The sequence below is a fragment of the Phascolarctos cinereus genome, unplaced genomic scaffold, assembly GCF_003287225.1.
Source record: "Phascolarctos cinereus isolate Bilbo 61053 unplaced genomic scaffold, phaCin_HiC Scaffold_4;HRSCAF=312, whole genome shotgun sequence".
NCBI classification, from domain to species: Eukaryota; Metazoa; Chordata; class Mammalia; order Diprotodontia; family Phascolarctidae; genus Phascolarctos; species Phascolarctos cinereus.
The window spans coordinates 378,287,595-378,309,823 of NW_027555847.1; the positions used below are offsets into that span (position 1 = coordinate 378,287,595).

The 22,229-nt window shown below is 38.1% G+C and overlaps 1 protein-coding gene across 1 annotated transcript in view; it reads left to right on the plus strand.

The window, feature by feature from the left end:
* The window catches only part of PSTPIP2 (proline-serine-threonine phosphatase interacting protein 2), an 81,919-nt gene that overhangs the window by 54,576 nt on the left and 5,114 nt on the right, over positions 1–22,229 (plus strand). The window contains exons 7-13 of the mRNA XM_020985759.2: positions 6,363–6,461; positions 7,761–7,806; positions 15,301–15,380; positions 17,612–17,710; positions 20,409–20,505; positions 20,620–20,698; positions 22,134–22,168. Of these exons, the coding sequence (XP_020841418.1) occupies positions 6,363–6,461; positions 7,761–7,806; positions 15,301–15,380; positions 17,612–17,710; positions 20,409–20,505; positions 20,620–20,698; positions 22,134–22,168 (535 nt within the window). The remainder of the gene's footprint in view (positions 1–6,362; positions 6,462–7,760; positions 7,807–15,300; positions 15,381–17,611; positions 17,711–20,408; positions 20,506–20,619; positions 20,699–22,133; positions 22,169–22,229) is intronic.

Consider the following 22,229-nt stretch of genomic DNA (forward strand, 5'->3'; position numbering starts at 1 on the left):
TCTTTGTTTAATTGTATTTCTATTTTTTAATGATACCAAATGGCTTTGATGCTTCTGTTTTATAATGCAGACATCCAAGTTTAATGTGAGTGTGACATGGCAGCCAGAATAGCTAATGACATCCTAGGCTTTATTGAGAGACATAGTATCAAGAGCAACACAATGGTTTGGTCAAGCCATATCTGGAGTACTGTGTTCAGTTTAGGCAGCATATTTTTAAAAAGACACAGGCATAGGAAAGATGGAAGACAAGCAGAAAAAAGCAACAAGGATGATGAGAGCATTGGAGCCCTATAAGAATCAGTTGAAGGAACTGGAAATATTTAGCCTGGAGGGAAAAACAAATGGACAAACATAGGAAACATGAAAACTAACCTCAAGTATTTAAAGGCTATCAGGTAGAAGAGGGATTTAGGGGAAGTTGCAAGAAAAGCAACATTTAGTCTTGGTCTAAGTAAAACTTCCTTAAAATGGAAACTATCTTAAAGTGAAATGGGTTTCCCTGAGTTCATTCTCTCTCATTGGAAGTCTTCAAGAAGAAGCTGATTGAGTACTTGCTAGAGATCTCAGTAAATTACAGAAAGGTTTTTTTGATCAGGTACAGATTAGACTACATGACCACTGAAGTCCTTTCCCTCTCCTAGATTCTCTGATTCTTTGATTATTTTGTTTTCATCTTTTCCACAAAGGTGATCGATCTTTGAACTAGAAAAGGCAATATGCAAAAATTAGAATGGCAGAGGCTCAGCATCTAGCACAGTACCTTGCAGAGAGTAGACAATTAATAAGCCTTTTTTGAATTCAATTGGAACATCATCAGGAGAGAACTGAACACCAAAATAGGAGTGAAGATAGTGGAAAACACTTAGCTCCACCAAAGATTCTAGGACTAGACAAATAGCAGTGCACAGTAGTGAAGTAAATGAATAAGTAACCATGGAATGACTATTGGTTACTTCAGAGAAATCCTGGAAAATGGGAAAGGCAACAGAAATCTGGAGATCCATGAATGCTGTTCTATTTTTGATAAGTAGGAGGTTAGGAGTAGGTCTTGTAAACTGTAGGCTGCTGGTATGGAATAAGGCATATACCGTCAGATGTGGTCGCTATGTCAGTTGGTTTTACTCAAGTATTTTTCTTTGTTACTAAGAAGACATGTTTGTTACCATGGGAGGAAGGTATATTGGAAAATGACTAAATATGTAAAAACAAAAGACAACATTAAACTTTTTTTTTAAAAAAGATGATTTTGAGAGCAATTAGCAAATAACAACAGCAACAAACTATCAATACCTAAGAAACAACACTAAGATCAAACCATGTCAGGTTAACCTTATTTCCTTTGATGATAGTTATGAGACTGATAGATCAGAAGAATGCCAATGTGGTCTAGAATTTTACCAGAAATTACAGTCAAGCTTACAGTCTCTAGTTTGCAGACTCTACCATCTTCCCTTTTTTGGAAATTGGGACACCTGCCCTTCTTCCATTACTGCTAAAACTCTTCTGTTCTCTCACATCTTTTAGACATTGACAGTGGAGACTCAAGAATTAGATTTTCCAGATCTTTTAATATTCTGAGATGATGTGGTTAATTCCAATCCAACGGCTTAAACTCATTTTGAGAGTAGAGAGGGAGGAGGGTGCAGCTAGATAAATAGGACCTAAGTAATTCTACTTTCTCTTTGTCATCAATTACCATTACGCCATCTTCCCCAAGGAAAAGACACCCTTTCTAACTTCAGCATTTTTTTATGTCTCAGCTCACTCTGGGCTACAGCCTCCCTGATACTAGTCTTATAATTTCACATCACTCTTTTATAGTCTTTGATTACAAGCTCTTTTACAGCTGTTATATAAGTCCTTTAAAATCTGACCTCATCTGGCATGCTCCTCATCTCCTGATGGAGAGATGATAGATTTCAAGAAGTAGACTAAGGCATATGTTTTTTGGACCTGGACAGTGGGGGAATTTGTTTTTCTTGACCATGTATATTTGCTACAAGAATTTCTTTCCTTCTTTCCTTCCTTCTTTTTTTCCTTCCTTCTTTCTTTCCTTCCTTCTTTCCTTCCTTCTTTCCTTCCTTCTTTTGTGTGGGAGGGGAGGTAGAAGAGAGAATGGGGAAAAGAAAACAGATTTGTATTCATTGAAAAAATAAATTAAAAATCTGACCTCATCTAAGAACTTCTTATGTGGTTATACTAATTTCTTTAGATATATTTCCTTTTTCTTCCTCATTGAAATTTGTTATGATTGTAAGGACAGATTTTTTTTTAGAACTTCCCATCCATAGAGAACCAAATTTCCCTTTAGAGTTTCATTTCCATTTTCTTTAGATTCAAAAAAACCAACCAAACAAAACCCCACTTTTTAAAGGCTAGGATGCCATCATAACTGTATAGTGTTCCTTTTTTCCACTCTTATGAACTCTAAGAGGATGTGGTTTTCCTATTGCCACTTCTCTATCGTGAAGTAGTTCTTCCATATTGGGCAGAATTAGCTTCAGTGCAGCAGTTCCTCTTGTTCCTTCCTCTCAACAGTCATGATGGATCCTCACTTGAGTTCTCGTATGTCCAGATCCTCTGCGTAATCTTGGATTTTTGTTTTTGTTTTGCTGTGCACTGAGCTCAGAACTTTGCCAAGTCAAATATCAAAGCTGTTTAGGGCTCAATGTCGTCAAAGACTTAAATGCTGCTTCTGTGGATATCAGCTCTAGATTCAGATCTCTCATTTTGCCAGATTCACAGACATGGTACATGTGCCTCTGGAGTGACCTTGTTCCTTACTCATTCCCATATTTCAGCAGAACTAGGCTTAACAACTACCTCTGGGCTCCCCAAGAGCCAGATCTATGCCAACCACTCAACCACCTAAGAGTTAGCTTAACCATATCTATTTCTACCACAAATATCAGTGTTAGGAAAGGCCCTGATTCTTGTCTTGTAGTCCTGGGAATAAAAGGAATAATTTCATGTAACAAGAAGCTATGAGCTCACTTCAGCTCAAACCACTATAATTCTTCTTCTCTTTGAAAGAATAATTTAATGTTTAAAAAATGTGTTATGAACTTAACAGTAACAATCACAAAAATTTCAATATACAAAAAAATGATGTATGAATGTATTATATAGTTTGTATTTTAAAAGTATGCATTATTTTTAACAAAGTAGTAAAAAAATTGACTTGTTTCCTCTTCTGAACTTTTTTGTTTTCTTTTATATATTTTTCAACATTTTATTTATGATCTTTTCTTTTTTGCATTTTTTAAACTACCCAATAACTCACTCTCCTTTTCTTCTTCCATAACCAAATAGAAGCCCTTCCTTGAAGCAAATAAGTAAAGCAAAACAAATCAATACATTTGCCAAGTCTGAATATGTATGCTTTATTCTACATTCCTACTGCATTCCCCCCAATAAGCATTAGGAGGCATGTTTCACCACCCATCTTCTGAAGAAATCATTAATCAGCTGTTAATCAAAAGCTTAATCAACAGTTGATACTTGAAGTCTTTCAAAGATATTTTCCTTTATATCACTGTGACAATTGCATAAGCTGTTCTCTTGAGTGTACTCGTTTCACTCTGTATCAATTCACACAATTCTTGTTTCTTTTTTTAAAAATATTTTTCTCAATTACATGTGAAGACTTTTTTTTAGCCTTCCTTTTTCTTTTTTGAAGCATTCCTTTTTAAAAAAAAAAGTTGAGTTCCAAATTTTCTCCTTTCCTCCCTCAGCTCCCCTCTCCCTGAGATGGTAAGCAATTTGATATAGGTTACACATGTGCAATCATGTAAAATGTATTTCTATATTAGTCGTGTTGTGAAAGAAGACACAGACCAAAAGAAAAACACACACAAAAATAAAGTGAAAATAGTATGATTGGATCAGCATTCAGACTTCATCAATTCTTCTTCTAGAGGTGTATAATATTTTTCATCATGAGTCTTTTGGAATTGTCTTGGATCATTGTATTGCTGAGAACAGCTAAGTCATTCACAGTTATTGTACAATGTTGCTGTTACTGTGTACAATGTTCTCCTGGTTCTGCTCAATTCACTTTGCATCAATTCATTCATATAAGTCTTTCCAGGTTTTTCTAAAGTCAGCCTGCTCATCATTTCTTATAGCACAATAGTATTACACTACGATCCTATACCACAAGTTGTTCAGCCATTCCCAAATTAATGGGCATCCCCTTAATTTCCAATTCTTTGCCACCACAAAAAAGAGCTGCTATAAATATTTTTGTACAAGTTTATCCTTTTCTCTTTTCTTTGATCTTTTTGTGGTACAGATCTAGCAGTGGTATTGCTGAGTCAAAGGGTATGCACAGTTCAGTTGCCCTTTGAGTGCAGTTCCAAATTGTTCTCCAGGATGGTTGGATCAGTTCACAACTCCACCACCAGTGCATTTGTGTCCCAATTTTCCCACATCTTCTCCAACATTTATCATTTAACTTTTTTGTCATATTAGTCAACCTGATAAGTGTGAGGTGGTACCTCAGAGTTGTTTTAATTTGCATTTCTCTAATCCATAGTTTTTTAGAACATTTTTATATGATTATAGATAGCTTTGATTTTTTTATCTGAATCATACCCTTTGACCAAATATCAATTGAAGAATTACTTGTATTCTTATAAATTTGACTCAGTTCTCCATATAATTTAAGAAATCAGGCCTTTATCAGAGACATTTGCTGAAAAATTGTTTACCTACTTTCTGTTTTCCTTCTGGTCTTGGTTTTATTGGTTTTATGGAAAAAATTTTAAATTTTATGTAATCAAAATTATCCATTTTATACCTTGTAATGCTATCTCTTATTTGTTTATAAATTCTTCCTTTCTCCATAGATCTGACATGTAAACTATTCCTTGCTTTCCTGATTTGCTTATGGTGTCACCCAGTCATGCACCCATTTTGACTGGTTGGCATACAGTAAGATATTGGTCTATACATAATTTCTGCCATACTGTTTTCTAATTTTCTCAGCAGATTTTGTCAGATAGTGAGTTCTTGTCCCAAAAGTTGTTTGCTTTGGGTTTACCAAGCACTAGATTGCTATAGGGTCATCTACTACTGTGTCTTGTGAATCTATTCCACTGACCCACCCCTCTATTTCTTAGCCAGGACCAGACAGTTTTGATGATTATTGCTTTATCTTCACAAAAAAATTTTTTTTGTGGCTAGGCAGTGGGGTTAAGTGACTTGCCCAGGGTCACACAGCTAGTAAGTGTTATGTGTCTGAGGCTGGATTTGCTATGTCTTAGTACTATGATTCTCAGTTATGAATTTAAAACTATAAATTTTCCTGATTTTTTTGTCTTTGTTTATTTCAATCAAGTATTTTTTTTTCCTTTAAAGAATGGTTTATATATGCTCTTAATAAGAGATGCCTCTTCCTACCCTTTGACCCAGCAATAGCACTTCCAGGGCTATATCCCAAAGAGATCATACAAATAGGAAAAGGACCCACATGTACAAAAATATTCATAGCAGCTCTTTTTGTGGTGGCAAAGAATTGGAAATTGAGAGGATGCCCATCAATTGGGGAATGGCTGAACAAGTTGTGGTATATGAATGTAATGGAATACTATTGTGCTATAAGAAATGATGAACAGGATGACTTCAGAAAAACCTGGAAAGACTTGTATGGTCTGATGCTGAGCAAAGTGAGCAGAACCAAGAGAACTTTGAACACAGTAACAGCCATGTTGTGCTATGACTTATATTGATAAACTTAACCCTTCTCAGCATTACAAAGACCTAAGACATCTCTAGAGGCCTCGTGATGGAAAATGCTATCCACATCCAAAGAAAGAACCATGGAAGTTGAATTGCTATCATTTTTTTTCCCTCTTCTGTTGACTTTTGTTTCCTCTTTCTGATGGTTCCTCCTATCGGTTTTAATTTTGACTTACAATTTCACTAATGTGAAAATATGTTTAATAGGAATGTAAATGGATAGCCTATATCAGATTGTGCACTGTCTTGGGGAGGGTGGTGGAGAGGAAGGGGGAGAAAAATTTTAAACTCAAAAGCATGTGGAAGTGATTGTTGATAAATCAAAATAAACTAATAAAATTTAAAATTAAAAAAAAAGAGAGAATCCAAAAAAACAAACAAACAAGAAAAGAAATGCCTCTTCCTTGAAGAGGCTAGCACTGACTACTTAGTGAAAATTTAGAAAAAGAGCCAATCACTCACTTTAGTCTTCATTGCATTATAAATAATTCAAATTATTAATTTATTTTTAATATTAAATCTATGTCTTTACAATCTTCTTTGGGGTACACAGCCTTAAAGATGTCAGTCTCATGTCTTGTGCATCTCACTCTGTTTTTCCTTTTGGAATAACAAAGGCAAAGAAGATCTATGAACAGAAGTGCAAAGATAAAGATGAGGCAGAACAGGCAGTGCATCGGAATGCAAACATAGCAACGCCAAAGCAGCAAGAGAAGGTAACTGAAAAGACATTTTTTTACCCCTAACACAACTATTTCACTAGCATAGGTTATGAGCTTAAAAACTGAAGAGAAATAATATTGGGCCTAAACAATTGGTTGAAGGCAACTAAGAATTGTTTTTAAGAAGCATAATTACTATCAATTATTGGTAGCATCTTCTTTCAAGGTCATTGTTATTCAAAGCACACTAATGATACTATTGGGATTTATTTTGTGAATGTTTTGGGGACTATGCTTTTAAATAAATTTCTTTCCAATATTATTGTGGAAGATACTTTCATCTGAAAGTATGAATTATCCATTTAATTTTGCAACATGTGGGAAATAAAGATTTCTACCAATCAGAAGATAGGACTACTTTTATATCTAGGATAGTAACAAGTGGGAAAGGGTACGTAGTGAATACTTTGGGATTCTAACAATAAAACTAAGACTCAAAGTGAAGGTATTGGTAGGATTACAACTTCCAACTGCCCTGATCACTCGATAGTTCATCTAGTTTTAAGGACTGACCCAGCGTCATGGATCACCTGGAGAATTGACCTTGTACTCATGGTCTCAGATCAAGAATAATGCTTTTTAGATGGGAAAAGATAGAATAAAGGGGACTGAGGAAAATTAAAACCCAAGATAAGTAAGGAGTTAGTAAGAGTACCTACCTGCCTTGAGAAACTTTGAATGTGATTCCTGTACTTTAAAGAATCCATGATGAATAGGAAAGATGCTGCTGGAAATACAAATTAAAGGGTTGTTGTGGACAGTAGCTTTTCTGAAAGAAATTTGGGAGTTTTTGTGGATTGCAAATTAAATATTAGTAAATAGTGTTAATTAGTCAAGAAGTAGTTAAGTACTCACTACGTGCCAGGCACTGTAGTAAGTGCTGGGGATACAAAGAAAGGGATGGATGGCATTCAACAATGTCATCTTGGGTTGTGTTAAGAGAGGCTTCATGTCTAGAACTAGGTGGGTCCTATTGTTATGTGTCCTTGTCAGACCAGCCCTGAAACATGACATTCAGTTCTGGGGAAGGACATTGATAAACTAGAGAGTAAGCAAAGTTGGGAAACCAGGGCAGTGAAAGATTCAAGTTTATGTTATGTCAGGATGAGTTGAAGGAACTAAGGGTGATTATACTTCAAAAGAAAAAACTTAAAGGAGACATGTCCTCAAGTATTTAAAGAGCCATCATGTAGGACAGGGTTTCTACTTGTTCTGCTTGGCCCTAGGATATGGAACTAGGAGCCATGGATTGAATGATTCTGTAGGTTTCTCATTCCCTTTTTGTTTTCAAAGCTCTTTGTGAAACTGGCCACTTCAAAGACTGCTGCAGAAGACTCTGGTGAGTAGGGTTATCTTTATAATCACATTTATTAAGTATTTAGTATGTGCTATATATACTATGTATGGTAGGTACCAGTGATATAAATTCAAAAGTAAAACAGTCTCTGCCCTTAAGTAGCTTGTGTTCTACTGGGGTTTGGGGTTGTATACAACATATTCATAGGTAAGTAAATACAGGATACACACACACACACACACACACACACACACACACGTGCGCTAGACAATAACGTATTAGGAGAGGACAGTAACAACTGGAGAAATCTCGTAATGAATGTTATACACTTTTAATGGTTATAGGGCATTTTTTCTTTGCACTACCAATGCAACTCAAACATAGGATATTCTTTCCTCTGGCAAGTAAAATGAAGAAGTTGCCTTTGTTATTTGCTAAGCTAGGGTCCCCAGCCATTTTTAGTAAAAGGTTGGCTTTGAGTGTTTTTGAAATAAACAGGATCCTGGGAAAAGGAAAAGAGCTATTGGAATGAGCCCTGGATGATGAACTTTGAACCTATAGAAGCCCAGGGAAAAAGCACTGTATTTGGACACTGAGAACCCGCATTAGAATCCCAACTATGCCACTTACTACCAATGTTACCTTGGGCAAGTCATTTTCCCCTTGCTGGGCTTCAGTTTTCTCATCTACAAAATGAGTGGGTTTGAAATAGATGGACTTTATGATCCTGTCCTCTGCAAGCAGGGTAGTATGGTCAGAGGCTGACAGAGTATCTCCTTCCCTTGGGTACCTTGGTGTTTCAAGTGGCGTGCTTCAGTGAGGGGAACAACTTCATGTCACGCTGCACTCTGTAAAGTTTGTCATTGTCCGGGACAGGAGTGTTGTGGTAGCTGCTTTATGATTCTTCTACTGGGGAGCCCTGCTTATAACACGATACAAAGGAGAATGTGTGTCAATCTACATGACTCTGCAGCTGGCATTGGGGGAGAAGTAGCCATGAACTGAGAACATGGGTTACACTGGTTCCAAGAACTCCCTGCTCATTGGTTTGCAGAGTTGTAGAATACTCAGCACACAAGATAGCAGACCCTATTCTTCTGATGCCTTGGCCTTCTCATTGCCTTTTTATATGGGAAGTGAGACGAAAGTACCTCTACAAAGGACTTCTCTGAACGCATTACTGACCATTTTATTTCTATGCAGAATTTATCGTAGTCACCTTCCCTATTAGATAAGTTTTCCTTGAAATATGTCTAGCTTTTTGTTGTTGTTGTTGTTGTTGTTGTTCATGGCTTTCAGATCATCTAATGATTCTTAAATGATCTCTCCTTGATCTGTTTTCTAGGTCAGTTGTTTTTCCTATGAGATACTTCACGTATTTTTTCTTTTTTTTATTCCTTAATTTTTTTGTTTTATTGTTTCTTGATATCTCATGGAGTCATTAGTTTTCACTTGGCCAATTCTAATTTTTAAGGAGTTATGTTCTTCAGTGAAATTTTGTGCCTTTTACCAAGCTATTCTCTTGTCACAATTTTCTTGTGTGGTTCTCATTTCTTTTCCCAGTTTTTTCTCTACCACCCTTATTTGATCTTTAAAACCTTTTTTTTTTTGCTTTAAAAAACCTCTTTATTTCTTCTAGGAATTATTATTGGCTTGTATCCAATCTGCATTTTTCTTTGAGGCTTTGTTTGTAGATATTTTCAAGTCATTGTCTTCTTCTGTGCTTGTCTTGAACTTTACTGTCACTATAGTTGCTTTTTATGGTCAGGGTTTTTTTACTCACTTTTGCAACCTATTTCTTGACTTTGGACTTATTAGTGCTTGGGTCTGCCCAGTTCTCAGGGGTTATCTAGCTGAGCTTCAGTCTTTTTAGGTCTTTTGGCTGCTTTCACAGCTCATTCTGGGGGCCTGTACTTTTTTGGTGTTTCCAAAGTGATGTGATCTAGGATGAGATCTGTTCACTGCTTCCTGGTCTATACTCTACAAGTTCATGATCTGGTTTGGCTCTGTTGGATTTTGTGTGGTTGAATTTCTGTTGACTACTGCTAGACTCAGTCACAGTTCACCTGCTAGAAGGTTCTGCAGGCTCATAGCAACTCAACTGATGGCTCCCCCTTGGTTTTCCTCTCTTGCCCTGATTATTTCCACTGCAGGATTAGGTGTAAGAATAAAAGTAGAACCGAGTTCCCACTCTATTCTTGGGCGCTAACTCACACAACTATGTTTCTGGAACTTGTTTTTTGCTCCTTACGCAAGTAGTGTCCTCTGCTCCCTCTGTGACCCAGTAATGGGTCATGGGCAACAGAGTTGCCAGATGCTGCTGTTCCTGCTCCAAGTGCTAGTAATGTGGTTCCCTGGGATCTTTTTTCCCTAGGTGCTTCTTGCCCTGATGTTCTTTTTTTTTCTTATTAATTTATTTATTTTTAGTTTTCAACATTCATTTCCACAAGATTTTGAGTTCCAAATTTTCTTCCCATCTTGCCCCTCCCCCCACTCCAAGATGGCATGCATTCTGAATACCCCTGTCCCTAATCTGCCCTCCCTTCTATTCCCCCCCCCTTATCCCCTTCCCCTTCTATTTTCCTGTAAGGCAAGATAGATTTCTATACCCCATTGCCTGTATATCTTATTTCCAAGTTGCATGTGAAAATAATTTTTAACATTTGTTTTTAAAACTTTGGGTTCCAAATTCTCTCCCTTCCTCCCTCCCCATCCACCTTCATTGAGAAGGCAAGCAACTTGATACAGGTTATACATATGTAGTCATGCAAAACACTTCCATAGTAGTCATGTTGTGAAAAACTAACTATATATTCCTTCATTCTATCCCACCCCCCATTTATTCTATTCTCTCTTTTGACCCTGTCCCTCCTTAGAAGAGTTTGCTTCTGATTGCCCCCTCCTCTCTATCATCCTCCTGCTCTCTTATCTTCTTCCCCACTATTTTCCTGTAGGGTAAGGTAGATTTCCATACTCATTTGTATGGTATACCCTCCTTAAGCCAAATCCAATGAGAATAAGATTCACTTTCCCTCTCACCTTCCCCCATTTCCCCTCCACTGTAAAAGCCTTATCTTGTCTATTTTATGTGAGATGATTTACCCCATTCTACCTATCCCTTTCTCCTTCTCCCAGTATAATCCTCTCTCACCCCTTAATTTTATTCTCCAGCTATCACCCCTCCATCTTCAACTCACCCTGTGCCCTTTATCTATCTATCTCTATCTCTATATCTAACTATATACATATACATATAATTTTTCCCCTCCAATTACCCTAATACTGACAAAGGTCTCATGAGTTACAAATATCATCTTTCCATGTAAGAATGTAAACAGTTCAACCTTAATAAGTCCCTTATGATTTCTCTTTCCTGTTTACCTCTTCATGCTTCTCTTGAGTCTTGTATTTGAAAGTCAAATTTTCCATCCAGCTCTGGTCTTTTCATCAAGAATGCTTGAAAGTCCTCTATTTCACTGAATATCCATTTTTTTTATTATGAAATATTACCATCTTGATCATAAAAAAGGTTTACTTGAGCACAATGATCTTTGATTTTTCAAGACTGACAGAATAGGATTATTCAGCCCAGAAAGACTGGTAGGTAACAGGTCCACCAGCAATTACAGAGGGAGCTGAGCTAGATACCACTTTAAGGACAAAAGAAGCCCTGCACAAACTGATGATAATGGAGCAGGATTAAGGTTATTAGTAGAAACATCTGTAAAAGTAGCAGGAAAAGCATATAATACTACTCTTATTTCCCCAGTATAACCATGAGGCCACGAAGTGATTGTGAGCTTTTACCCAGTATAAGTCCTACAATTCTAGGAGAAAGTGGACCGTGTACACCTGTGGGAATGGAAACTACTTCACTATAGATTTCCTTAGGTATAATAGAGCTTAAATCCAATCCTGCACTGCCAGAGGTAGCATGTATAAGATCAAGCACAGTGCTTATTGTGGAGTTGGAGCTGGCCTGGGGTGTATAAGAGACAGCACAGCTCCTATTGTTTGCTGGGCCAGAATGGGCCCCGCTGGGGTCTTAAGGGTTGCCCATCAATATCAGTAGAAGATCTACATTGAGAAGCCCAATGATTACCATTGCGACATTTGGGACAGGGCGTACTGGGAGAATTTTGTGGTATCCTTTTGGGTGTCTTACACTCTCTTTTTAGGTGACCTGGTTTCCCACAATTAAAACATTTTTGTGTTCATTGAAGCTTTTTGACATTATTAAAGGCAGCTGCTGTGACTTGTGGTTGGAAATGTGTGGTTCCTCTTACTCTTTTTTTCTCTGCTTTTATAATTGCTTCCTCTAATAACCCTTTACAATGTATTTTATGGCTTTTTTGATTTTTATTCATCTCCTCACTATCTTCTCTGTATGAGCCTGATCTATATGAAGGTGGGGATCTTAATGGTGCAGAAGGTGTGATAGGTCTTGCATATATAACCTCCTCCCCCTCCTCTTCTGCAGTTCTAAGCTTCTCATCAAGTACTCTATTCATCTCTTCTTCTTCCTCTGTTCCCGCCCCCACATCTGCCTTAAGTACTTTTGTTGTTAATAGCACTTTCTCTGGAGGAGTGAGACTATTTTAGCACATTCTGAATTGAGAATGTAGCTATGGAGAATGTGCCTGGACTACTTCTCTATAGTACTCACTCATTTGTCGGCCCACCATTTCCCATGTTTCCAAGTCTATTGTTCCTTCTTGAGGGAACCACGGGCAGCATATTTCTACATATTCCAAAAATTCCTGTAACTGACCATCTGTAATGACTAAACCTCTTTCTTTCACTATTTTCTTGGAAAGTTTTAGATAATATTCTCTGTCCTTGCTTCCACTTTGTGTTTGACCCATACTTTCAATCTCAGGCATGTCTCCCAAAACCGAAAGTAAGTGCATGTGGCCATTCCAAAGCAACACTATTCTTATGCTCGAGCCCTTTTTCTTTTCTTTTCCCCATATCCCCACTTTAGCCTGGTGTCCTTTTAGCCCTAAAATTGCCAAAAGATTGGGTCTTGTGACCTTTGCTCTTTTACCTTGTTTCCACGGTGTTGAGCCGCCAAGGTTTTTCTTTTCTCCCGAGTCCCAAGAGCGTCACTCCCCTCATACCTTCTTAGGTCCCTGTGCAGGCACCACCTGCCGCCTGATCAGGCACTCAATCCCCTGTCTGTGGGCTGTCATCCAAGACTAAGTGTTGCATCAAATGGAGAAGTGTGCAATGAAGAAACGTGGGCCAGGCAGGTCAGTGAAAGACTGAGCCATTTCTTATTCTGAGGGTCTGGGTTATATAGTGAAAGCTAACAATCACCCGAGGTGTTCCCACAATTCTTATGTGACTAATCCCAGCCCTTATGCACATCCTTAATTGTTCACACCTGTTTGCCATCAAGGTTCAAGTGGCAGAGTGTTCTAACACCTCACAAGGCATGGGAAATTGGTGAGCCAAATATTCTGAATAAGTAAGCCCTTATGGGTAGGAAAAGGAAAGAGTCAAGTTCTAACCTAAATTCCTTATCCCATATTAGACTCTTCAGCTCTGGCCCTCAACAGTGGGCCAAGAGCTCAGGAGGCAGTCGCTGCCACCACTGCCCCAGGGCTACGCTCGGGCCAAGACTGGACAATGCTCCTTTCTCACCCAGGTCCAACAGACCTTTCCCACTGACCTTATAAGTTGTCTTTTGCATTTGTGAGTTGAGAAGTCTGAAAACCACCACGGCTGCCTGTAATTCAGTCCCCGAGGTCCACGCTGAACTATGCCCCTCTCCCAGCCATAGGTGCAATAGGCCTTTCCAATCAACCCTCCAGGTTGTCTTGGACTGCAAATTTGTTTCACTCTGTCTTTTTGTGGGTTCTGCTGCTCTAGAATTTGTTAAGAGCCATTTTTATAGGTATTTGAAGAGGTTTAGGGGAGAGCTCAAGCAAGTCATTGCTTTTACTCCACCATCTTGGCTCCGCCCCGCCTCTTCCCTGATGTTCTTCTTACCATCCATGGGTGCTGGAACACTCCTCCATGGCTGCTGCCAACCCCACCCTTCCCCCCATGTTACTGCTGTTGCCTTACAATACTAGCCAAGCCACACTCTACTGTCTGCAGACCTTTCTGTCTCTCTCCTTTCCTTGAGCTGGAAAAATGACTCACTATGACTTCTTCTTGGCTTTCCCAACCAGAATTTGGTCTGACAAGCTTTCTAGTTCATTATGGAGAAGGTTGTGGAGGAGCTAAGGCAAAAAATCTTTCTTTTTTTTTCAGTTTTTTTTTTTGGCTAGGCAATGGGGTTAAGTGACTTGCCTACGGTCACACAGCTAGTAAGTGTTATGTGTCTGAGGCCAAATTTGAACTCAGATCCTCTTGAGTTGAGCTCTGCTAATTACCTCTGTTTCTATGCTTGTGTGGTGCAGTGGATTCAGCCTTAGACACTTACTTGTTGTGTGACCCTGAACAAATCACCTAAACCTCTATTTGCATCAGCTTCCTCATCTGTAAAAAAAGGGATAATAATAGCACTTACTACTCAGTTGTTGTAAGGATCAAATAAGATAATATTTGTAAACTGCACAGTGCCTGGAACATAGTAGACGTTTATTAAATGCTTATTTCCTTCCCCTCCCTCTTATCACCAAAAGTGCTGATGAGAAATGTAGTTTTTCACAGATGGAAGGAAGGGCTGAAGTATCATGAGAGGTTGAAGTTGGGCAGGATGGGGAAAGTCTGATAACTTTTGAACTCCACTGAGAAAGGAGCCTATGGGTGCAGACATGTACCAGCAATGAGCTAATTGCAAGGGAAGGTCATTGCTACCCCTGAACTGACTGTAATCCTGAGCACTTTGAGCATTACCTGGCTTACTGACCCATTTAAGGAAAGATATACCTAGGTAGAATTTTGTGCTTTCCTTGACTGCCACTGTTACTACAACCTGATAAATTTTCCCTTTTCTCATTTCATCCCCCTGCTCTGCCTCATAGTTACATGGAGAATTGGCCTTGCTTACCCTTGGGAGTTTCCAACTCTCTTTAAACTATATTTGTTGTATATACTTTTATAGTGGGTTTATCTCCAATTAATTAAGTTGATTATTATTGCATTCTTAGAAACTGTTTGCCATAAAGGGGTGGACCATACAATGAGGAAGGGAAAAAGGGAACCCATGGACTCAATAGAATTAACTTTGGTCATATATTAAGCTGTACTCTTCCTTCCTTCCTCCTTTTCCCACTCTTGTTCCACAAAAGGGCTTCCCTTGGAAAAGGAGGCTGCTGATGGCTTCCACTTCCCAATTTCACAGGGAGCCCATGAGGATGAAAGAGATAATGATGTCCACAATATATTTAGCATTCTTTGGAGAATGACAGTACTGCAGCTAAACAGGAAGAATTTCTAATTTCTTCCTTCCTTCCTTCCTTCCTTCCTTCCTTCCTTCCTTCCTTCCTTCCTTCCTTCCTTCCTTCCTTCCTTCCTTCCTTCCTTCCTTCCTTTCAACAGAATCCTCATCTTTTGTCTTGCTAATTTCCATTTCTCTTGCAGACAAAACATACTTATTGAACATCAATTTGCTGGAGAAGATAAGAGAAGACTGGCAGGGTGAACACAGCAAAGCCTGTGAGGTAAATCTGTCAAGAAATTGCTTGGGATGGGAGGAGCTGCCTTGGAAAACTAACATATATGCAAGCAGAGGCTTTTCTCTACAATGACAGACATTGCAATTGTCATAGAACTGTAAGGTATAGAGGTTGGAAAAGGACCTTATCAGTCATATAGGATGATTGTCTAGATGCCTCTCACTGACTTTGTTTTGAGAGATGATATAGAGGACCAGAGAGAGGATAGGACTTGCCCAAGGTCTCAAAAGTGGAAGAATTTGGACTAGATTTCAAATTTCTTTATTCCCAGTTCTTTCTGCTTAAACTTTCAGGATATTAAGGTGACTAAAACCTGACTTTCTGTTTTCAAATTTTTCCCCTTCAATCTCTAACATTTCTTAGAACATATTCCTTTGTTTTTAATTATATTCAGGATTTTTGAATAGAGTTGATTCTCAATCATTCACAGCAAAGGAAGGGATTGAAGCTTTGGTGCCGGTAAATACCAAACAGCAGCTAATCCAAAAGTAATTTCTATTTATTCTGGGAATGTATGTAAACAAACATACATGCATACATGCATAAACATATATGTACTACATACACACATGCAAATGTGTGTATAGGTTGCCTTTGAAGACAAGAGGACCTAGCATCAAGTCTGCCATGACTCATACTGCTGAGCTAGTGATTTGCATCTATAGAGGGAGTTTACATACCTGAAGTTTCCCCAAAGCAAGAAAATCACAGGTCCAGGCATCTTTTTCTCAATTTAGAAGATTTTGATATATTATGCAGTTGGTTCAGTTGTGTCCAAGTCTTTGTGACCCCGTTTGGAGTTTTTTTTGGCAAAGATAATGGATTGGCTTGCCATTCCTTTCTCCAACTCACTTTAAAGATGAGGAACTGAGGCAAACAGGGTTAAGTAAGTGACTTGCTCAGGTTCACCTAGCTAGTAAGTGTCTAGAGGCCAGATTTGAACTCATGAAGATGAGTCTTCCTGATTTCAGGCCCAGTACTCTATCCACTGTGCCACCTAGCTGCCCACATATTGATACTCTATAGATGTAGATATAAAACGAACTATATATTTATGTCTATATGCCTATCTCTATCTATTTATCTATCTATCTACTTCCTACTTATCTATTGGTATATATGCTAAGAGGCAGCTAGGAAGTGCAGTGGATAGAGTGCTGGGCCTAGGTTCAGAAAGACCCGAGTTCCCAACTCAAACCCTCACTAGCTGTATTACCTTGGGGAAGTCACTTAATCTTAGTTAAGTTTGCCTTAGTTTCCTCAATTGTAAAATGAGAAAAATAATAGTACCCACTTCCCAGGGTTTTTGTGAGGATCAAATGAAATAACATTTGTAAAGCATTTAGCACAATGCCTGGCACATAATAGGCACTATATAAATACTAGCTGTTGTCATCACCACCACCATCATCATTATCATATTAGGAATATAAATTGGCTACCTAGATTTTTAGAATAGTTTCCCTCCTACCCCTCCAAGTCTCGACCATGCCTTCAGTTCTGATCAAACCTTCCATCAGCCATCTAACATTTGTGGAGGTGGGAGAAAAAGGAAAGACTATAAAAGGAATTCAAGAGATAGTAAGTAAAGGTTTTATGGGAAAGGAAGGCAAAGTAGTTGTTTAGATCAATTTATACTCATTCAAAATAAAAAAAATATTTGAATTTGTATTGTAAACTTTTAAAATGTCTTTCATATGCATTCTCATTATATCCTTAGAACAACCCTGTGAGGTACATAGGCCAGGTGATGTTTTCCACATTAAGGCAGAGGGTGAAGAAGCATATTTTTCCAAGTCGCATAACATCAGTGGCTAAGCCAACACTATAATCCAAATCATCTGGCCTATTCCAAAGTTGTTTTTTTTTTTACCACATCCCATTGCCTCTTAAAAGTTGGGGTAGGTGGGTGAAATTAATTCTACTAAAATAAAAATAGCTGGAGTTTTAGATCCTTCCCTCCTCACACTGTTTCTGATTATAATTGTTATTAAAATTAATTTTCATTTTCCCAGTACATAACCAAACAGTAGTAGGGAGTTGACCTCGGAGTTTACTGGGTGATGGAAGAAAGCCAGTTTGGATTTAATACACAAATTAGGCAATGCACATTGATCACTGTTGTTTGTATTCCTTAAGTCACTGCCGATCTAAAGACTACATCACACCATACCCTTTCTCTACATAAATGTATACATTAATTTATATCTCTTTAGTTCTTTGAGATTCAAGAATGTGAACGAATAAACTATTTCCGGAATGCGTTGTGGCAACACATGAATCAACTCTCACTTCAATGTGTCATAAGTGATGAGGTAAGCAGTCCAGCATCATTTCCAGACCTGTTAGGTAGATATTGTACTAAGTTATGGAATCTTAGAACTGCAAGCATGGTGAAGTAGAAAGACAGCTGGATTTGTAGTCAAAAGACCTGAGTTGAAGTTCTGGCCTTTTACTTACCTGTAAGTCCTTGGGCAAGTTAAGTAGACTCTTTGGGCTTCAGTTTCATTATATGCAAAAAGACAGGAGATCACACCCAATGACTAACCTCTAAGGTGCCTTCTAGTTCTAGATCTCCTATCCTATGGAAGATAATTTAGAGGTCATCTAGTCTAGGCATTCATTTTACAGATGAGGAAACTGAGGCCCAGAAAAGGGAAGTGACTTGTTTATACTTATATACTTGTATAACCTAAATTAGAATCAAGATCTTTTGTCTCCTAGCCTAATGCTCCTATCTGAAGATATCTTCAGCTATAGATAGTATTCAATTGTCTAAGTTTTTTCTTTGTAAACTTAATAAGCATCAACAAAAACAAAGAAGCATTCAAAATAAGTAATAAAATCATGAATAAAACTATAAACATACTATCTCTTACATTGTAACAAAGAGCACAGCAAATTAACAAACGCATGCCTGAAAAGAGAAATATGGTCATTGTCTCTTTCATTCCCTGATCTTTAAAGTGAAGAGGAACCTTGAAGTCTGGACATTGAAGTATCTAAACAGCCAGGGGATCATTTAAGGGAAGTTTGTTTATTTGAAATGTATCCCAAGCTCTCCTTACATGAGGTAGATTTGTCAAAGACTGGAAACTCTGAAATGGGGGTTGTTGCCACTCTTGTAAGCACAGCTCTGTTTAGGGTGTCAGGCTATGAAGGAACTTTAAATTCAGATATTAGGTACTAGGCTATAAAACTTGTATTTGCCATGACATCTCCCTTGCCTCTTGGCCTTTTATTGTGGTCTGGGGACCTGATCCCTCTGGCTTGGAAATCTGACCGTAGCACCCATGAAGTGCATTGTACTCTGCTAGGTATCTCAGAGCACACAAAGGATCATGATGCAGAGCTGCTGCCTTGAAAGAATTGGCTGGGGAAATGAGACACATATACACAGAAAGTTAAATAAAAATATGAAAGTTCCATAACATTGTAAGACAACAGCACCAGAGATGTCACAAGGCATGGGGAGAGCAAGGGCCAAATAAATAAATGCCTTCTAGCTATAGTTCGTAAAATGTAGTCTGGGGATCCAAAGGGCCTCCAAGACCCTGTTAGGGGTTCCATAGAGTAAAACTTACTTTCATAATAATGCTAAAATGTTTTAATTTCTAATACTGTAAATGTTGATAGACATAACTCACATAAACAAAAGCTCCTTGGGGTCTTCAATAATTTTTAAGAGAGTAAAGGGGTCCTAAGATCAAAAAGTTTAAGAACTGATGGCTTAGAGCAATAGATGTTATGAATTCACTATGAAGAAGAAAATGCCATTGAGAGACAACTCTACCTCTGAAGATTAGCTCAGGGTCCAGATCACTCTTAGGAGGTTTAGGCCCAGGGCAGAGAGGCCAGGTTTGGTTAGATTCTGTCGGCAACATGGTCAAGTCCTAAAAAGGTTCCATTTTGGTCTAGAAGATCTGTAATGGCTACTGAGTAGCCTTAAGCAGACTTGAGCCTCTTGGACAGTCTCAGAATGACTCTAGTTTTCCATTGACAACATTGACAACTATAGATTGGATATCAGTGCAGAATTAGACCAGGATGGATTCTCTCTGCCCTGCTTCTCTCCTTATCTAGTGCACGGATCATGGATCTCAAGCTGGAAGGGACCTTAGAGCCCATCTAGTCCAAACCTCTCATTTTATAGATGAAGATACTATGGTGAGAAGTAAGTGATTTGTTGACGGTTTCACAGCAAGCGTCAGGGGCAGGATTTGAAGAATACAGGTATTCCTGAAATTCTAGACCTGCCATCTAATAGAGAAAAAACTTTTGGTCCCAGTTTTCTCTGGATTGACACCAGGCTTAACCTGAATGTTCCTTACTGGCCATAAAATCATCCTTCTGATCAGTAATGCAATAGCCTCAATTATATTAGGCACAATGAAGAAGGGCTTTGTGAATGAAGAGAAGGGTACTAATACGAGAGAGGTTTGGGGAAGGTACAAACAACATAATTTGTCAATTGATTGGGTATATGGGGTGAATGATAGTGAAGAAATAAGCCTGACACTAAAGTTGAGAACCTGCATGGTGAGAAGAATGGTAGTGCCCTCAATAGAAAGAGGAAAATTGAGGAGTGAGGTGAGTTTAGGGTGAGTGGGTAATACATTTTGTTAGAGAGAAAATTTCAGAGTTCAAGATCTTTGATGAAGCCTTTGTCCAGTGATGTTCATGTTTTAGGTTGTGCTGATGAGTGGTTCAATTAGAGTAGTGAATTGAGGTCATAGAGATAGGATGGAAATTTTTATTTCAAAGTAAAATTATAATAAAATTTTTGTGTCAATTGATATACTTGGTCCTTGTAGGGTTAAGGAACTGTGAGACTAATATAATAGAAAGGTCATTACCATTGACATTGAAACATGTTACCAAGTCATCCTCTTTTTTTAAAAACAAAATCCGGAAAGAAATACCAGTTATTTAGTGAATCTCCTATGTGAATGAATAGTGTCACTGCTGATGGAGTTACTGGGCCTTTTGATTTATCTGCTTCTCTTTTACTAGATGTTTGAAGAAGTCCGTAAAAGTTTAGAAATGTGTAGCATTGAAAGGGACATTGACTATTTTGTAGCTCAGAGAAGGACTGGACAAGTGCCACCAGGTAAGTGGTTCAATGGGGGTTATTGAAGCAGTTCTACGAGCATGCCTTTTGTGCATCCTGTGTTTATTTTGGAGAACTGCCCTTTAACATTCTATTTCTTGATGACTTTTACAGCACCTATATTGTATGAGAATTTCTATAACTCCCAGAAAAATCCAGTACCAGGACGAAATTCATTACCTAATGTGGGAAGGTAATAATGGACTAGTTGCTCTTCTCTTGCTTTGGAGATAAATCATTTCTTAAAAACTTATTTATACTGATATCTTTTGTTTCCATATACCCTCATTTACAAATATATCTCTCTCCCTTTCCTGCCCAGTGAAACATCACTTGTAACAATGTTTAAAAAGGGAAGAAGGGGGAAAAAGTTCAGCAAACCCAATCAACACATCAACTATGTCTGACAGTATGTGTAGTACCCCCTACCTCTGCAAAGAGCAGAGGGAGGTATGTGTGGCAAAGCTTGATCATCATAATTACACAGCTTTCAGCTTTGTTTTTGTTTTTGAAAAAAAAATTGTAACAAACTTTTTCCCTCTTAATTTCTTAAGGCAGATTTAAATTGATAACTTACCCCCTATATTCTCTAGGTGACATTACTAGAGATTTAGCCATGGGGCATTTAGACATTAAGGTATGAAATAAGAAAGAGGTTCAATAATTTCGCTGTTCCCTTCAAACTTAGTTCAGGTAGAACTATAAAAGATACTTCAACTTCAGGTAACTATTGTTATGCATTTAATGAATGCTCAAATATTCAAATGTACATGTGATTCATTGATTTGGGAGTTCCTTTCAGCAATGTAGATTGCAGCCCATGTGTGCCTGCCTATCCTGTGCAGATTTTATGTCTGTCTTCCCATATATTTCCTACAATAACCCTACCCAATGGAATAGAGGCATTCTTCACTTTCTCCTGACATCACAAGGGTACTGGTAGAGAACTCTTGCTGTCTTTTCACCTGTTATCTTCTCTCATTCTTGTCTCATGACCTGACCATCCTTTCATCTTATCATACATTTTCTTGATGACATCCTTTATGCCTGTTCTTCTTCAGAATTCCTCCTTGGTTATACTTTCAGGCTGCCCACCCCCACTCTGCACCTTTTCATTTCCTTCTGTGTAATATTCATTTTTAACTCTTTGAGGATAGCTATTTCCTGTCTTGCTGTAGTATAGCAACACTGGTTAGATCTTGGTATTAAAAAGATGGGCTTTTGTTTTAATTATGTAATTATGAATAGGATAACTTTTTATCATTACATGTCAGAAAAGAAATCAGAATTCTAGAAAGTACACAAATGTGTCCAGTGTCTGACAGGAGGTCAGGTATGGAGTGCAGTATATCCAAATCTCTAAAGTCTTAGTTTCATTTCAATTGAGTTCTGAGGGCTCCTGATCCATGCTGGGCTAAGGGTAGTCACAGCATTAACATATGAAGCATAGGTTCTGGCGGAGCTGTGCTGCATGTTGGATATTTTGTTTAAAGTCTTATTGAAGACCTCAAACCAAAAACCAAAACTGATACTGAATGAGGAAAGTGGAGGCTTATTGTAACATAGAATATAACAGGATTAACATAATCCAAAGAGAGAATGACATTTAATTTTCATCTCTTTTGCAGGAGAGGACCTCTACCAATTCCTCAAAATGTATCAGGTATGTCAGGATAATTCCTTTTTAAATACTTGAATTAAATTCTCTGTAAGGTTGGTTATTT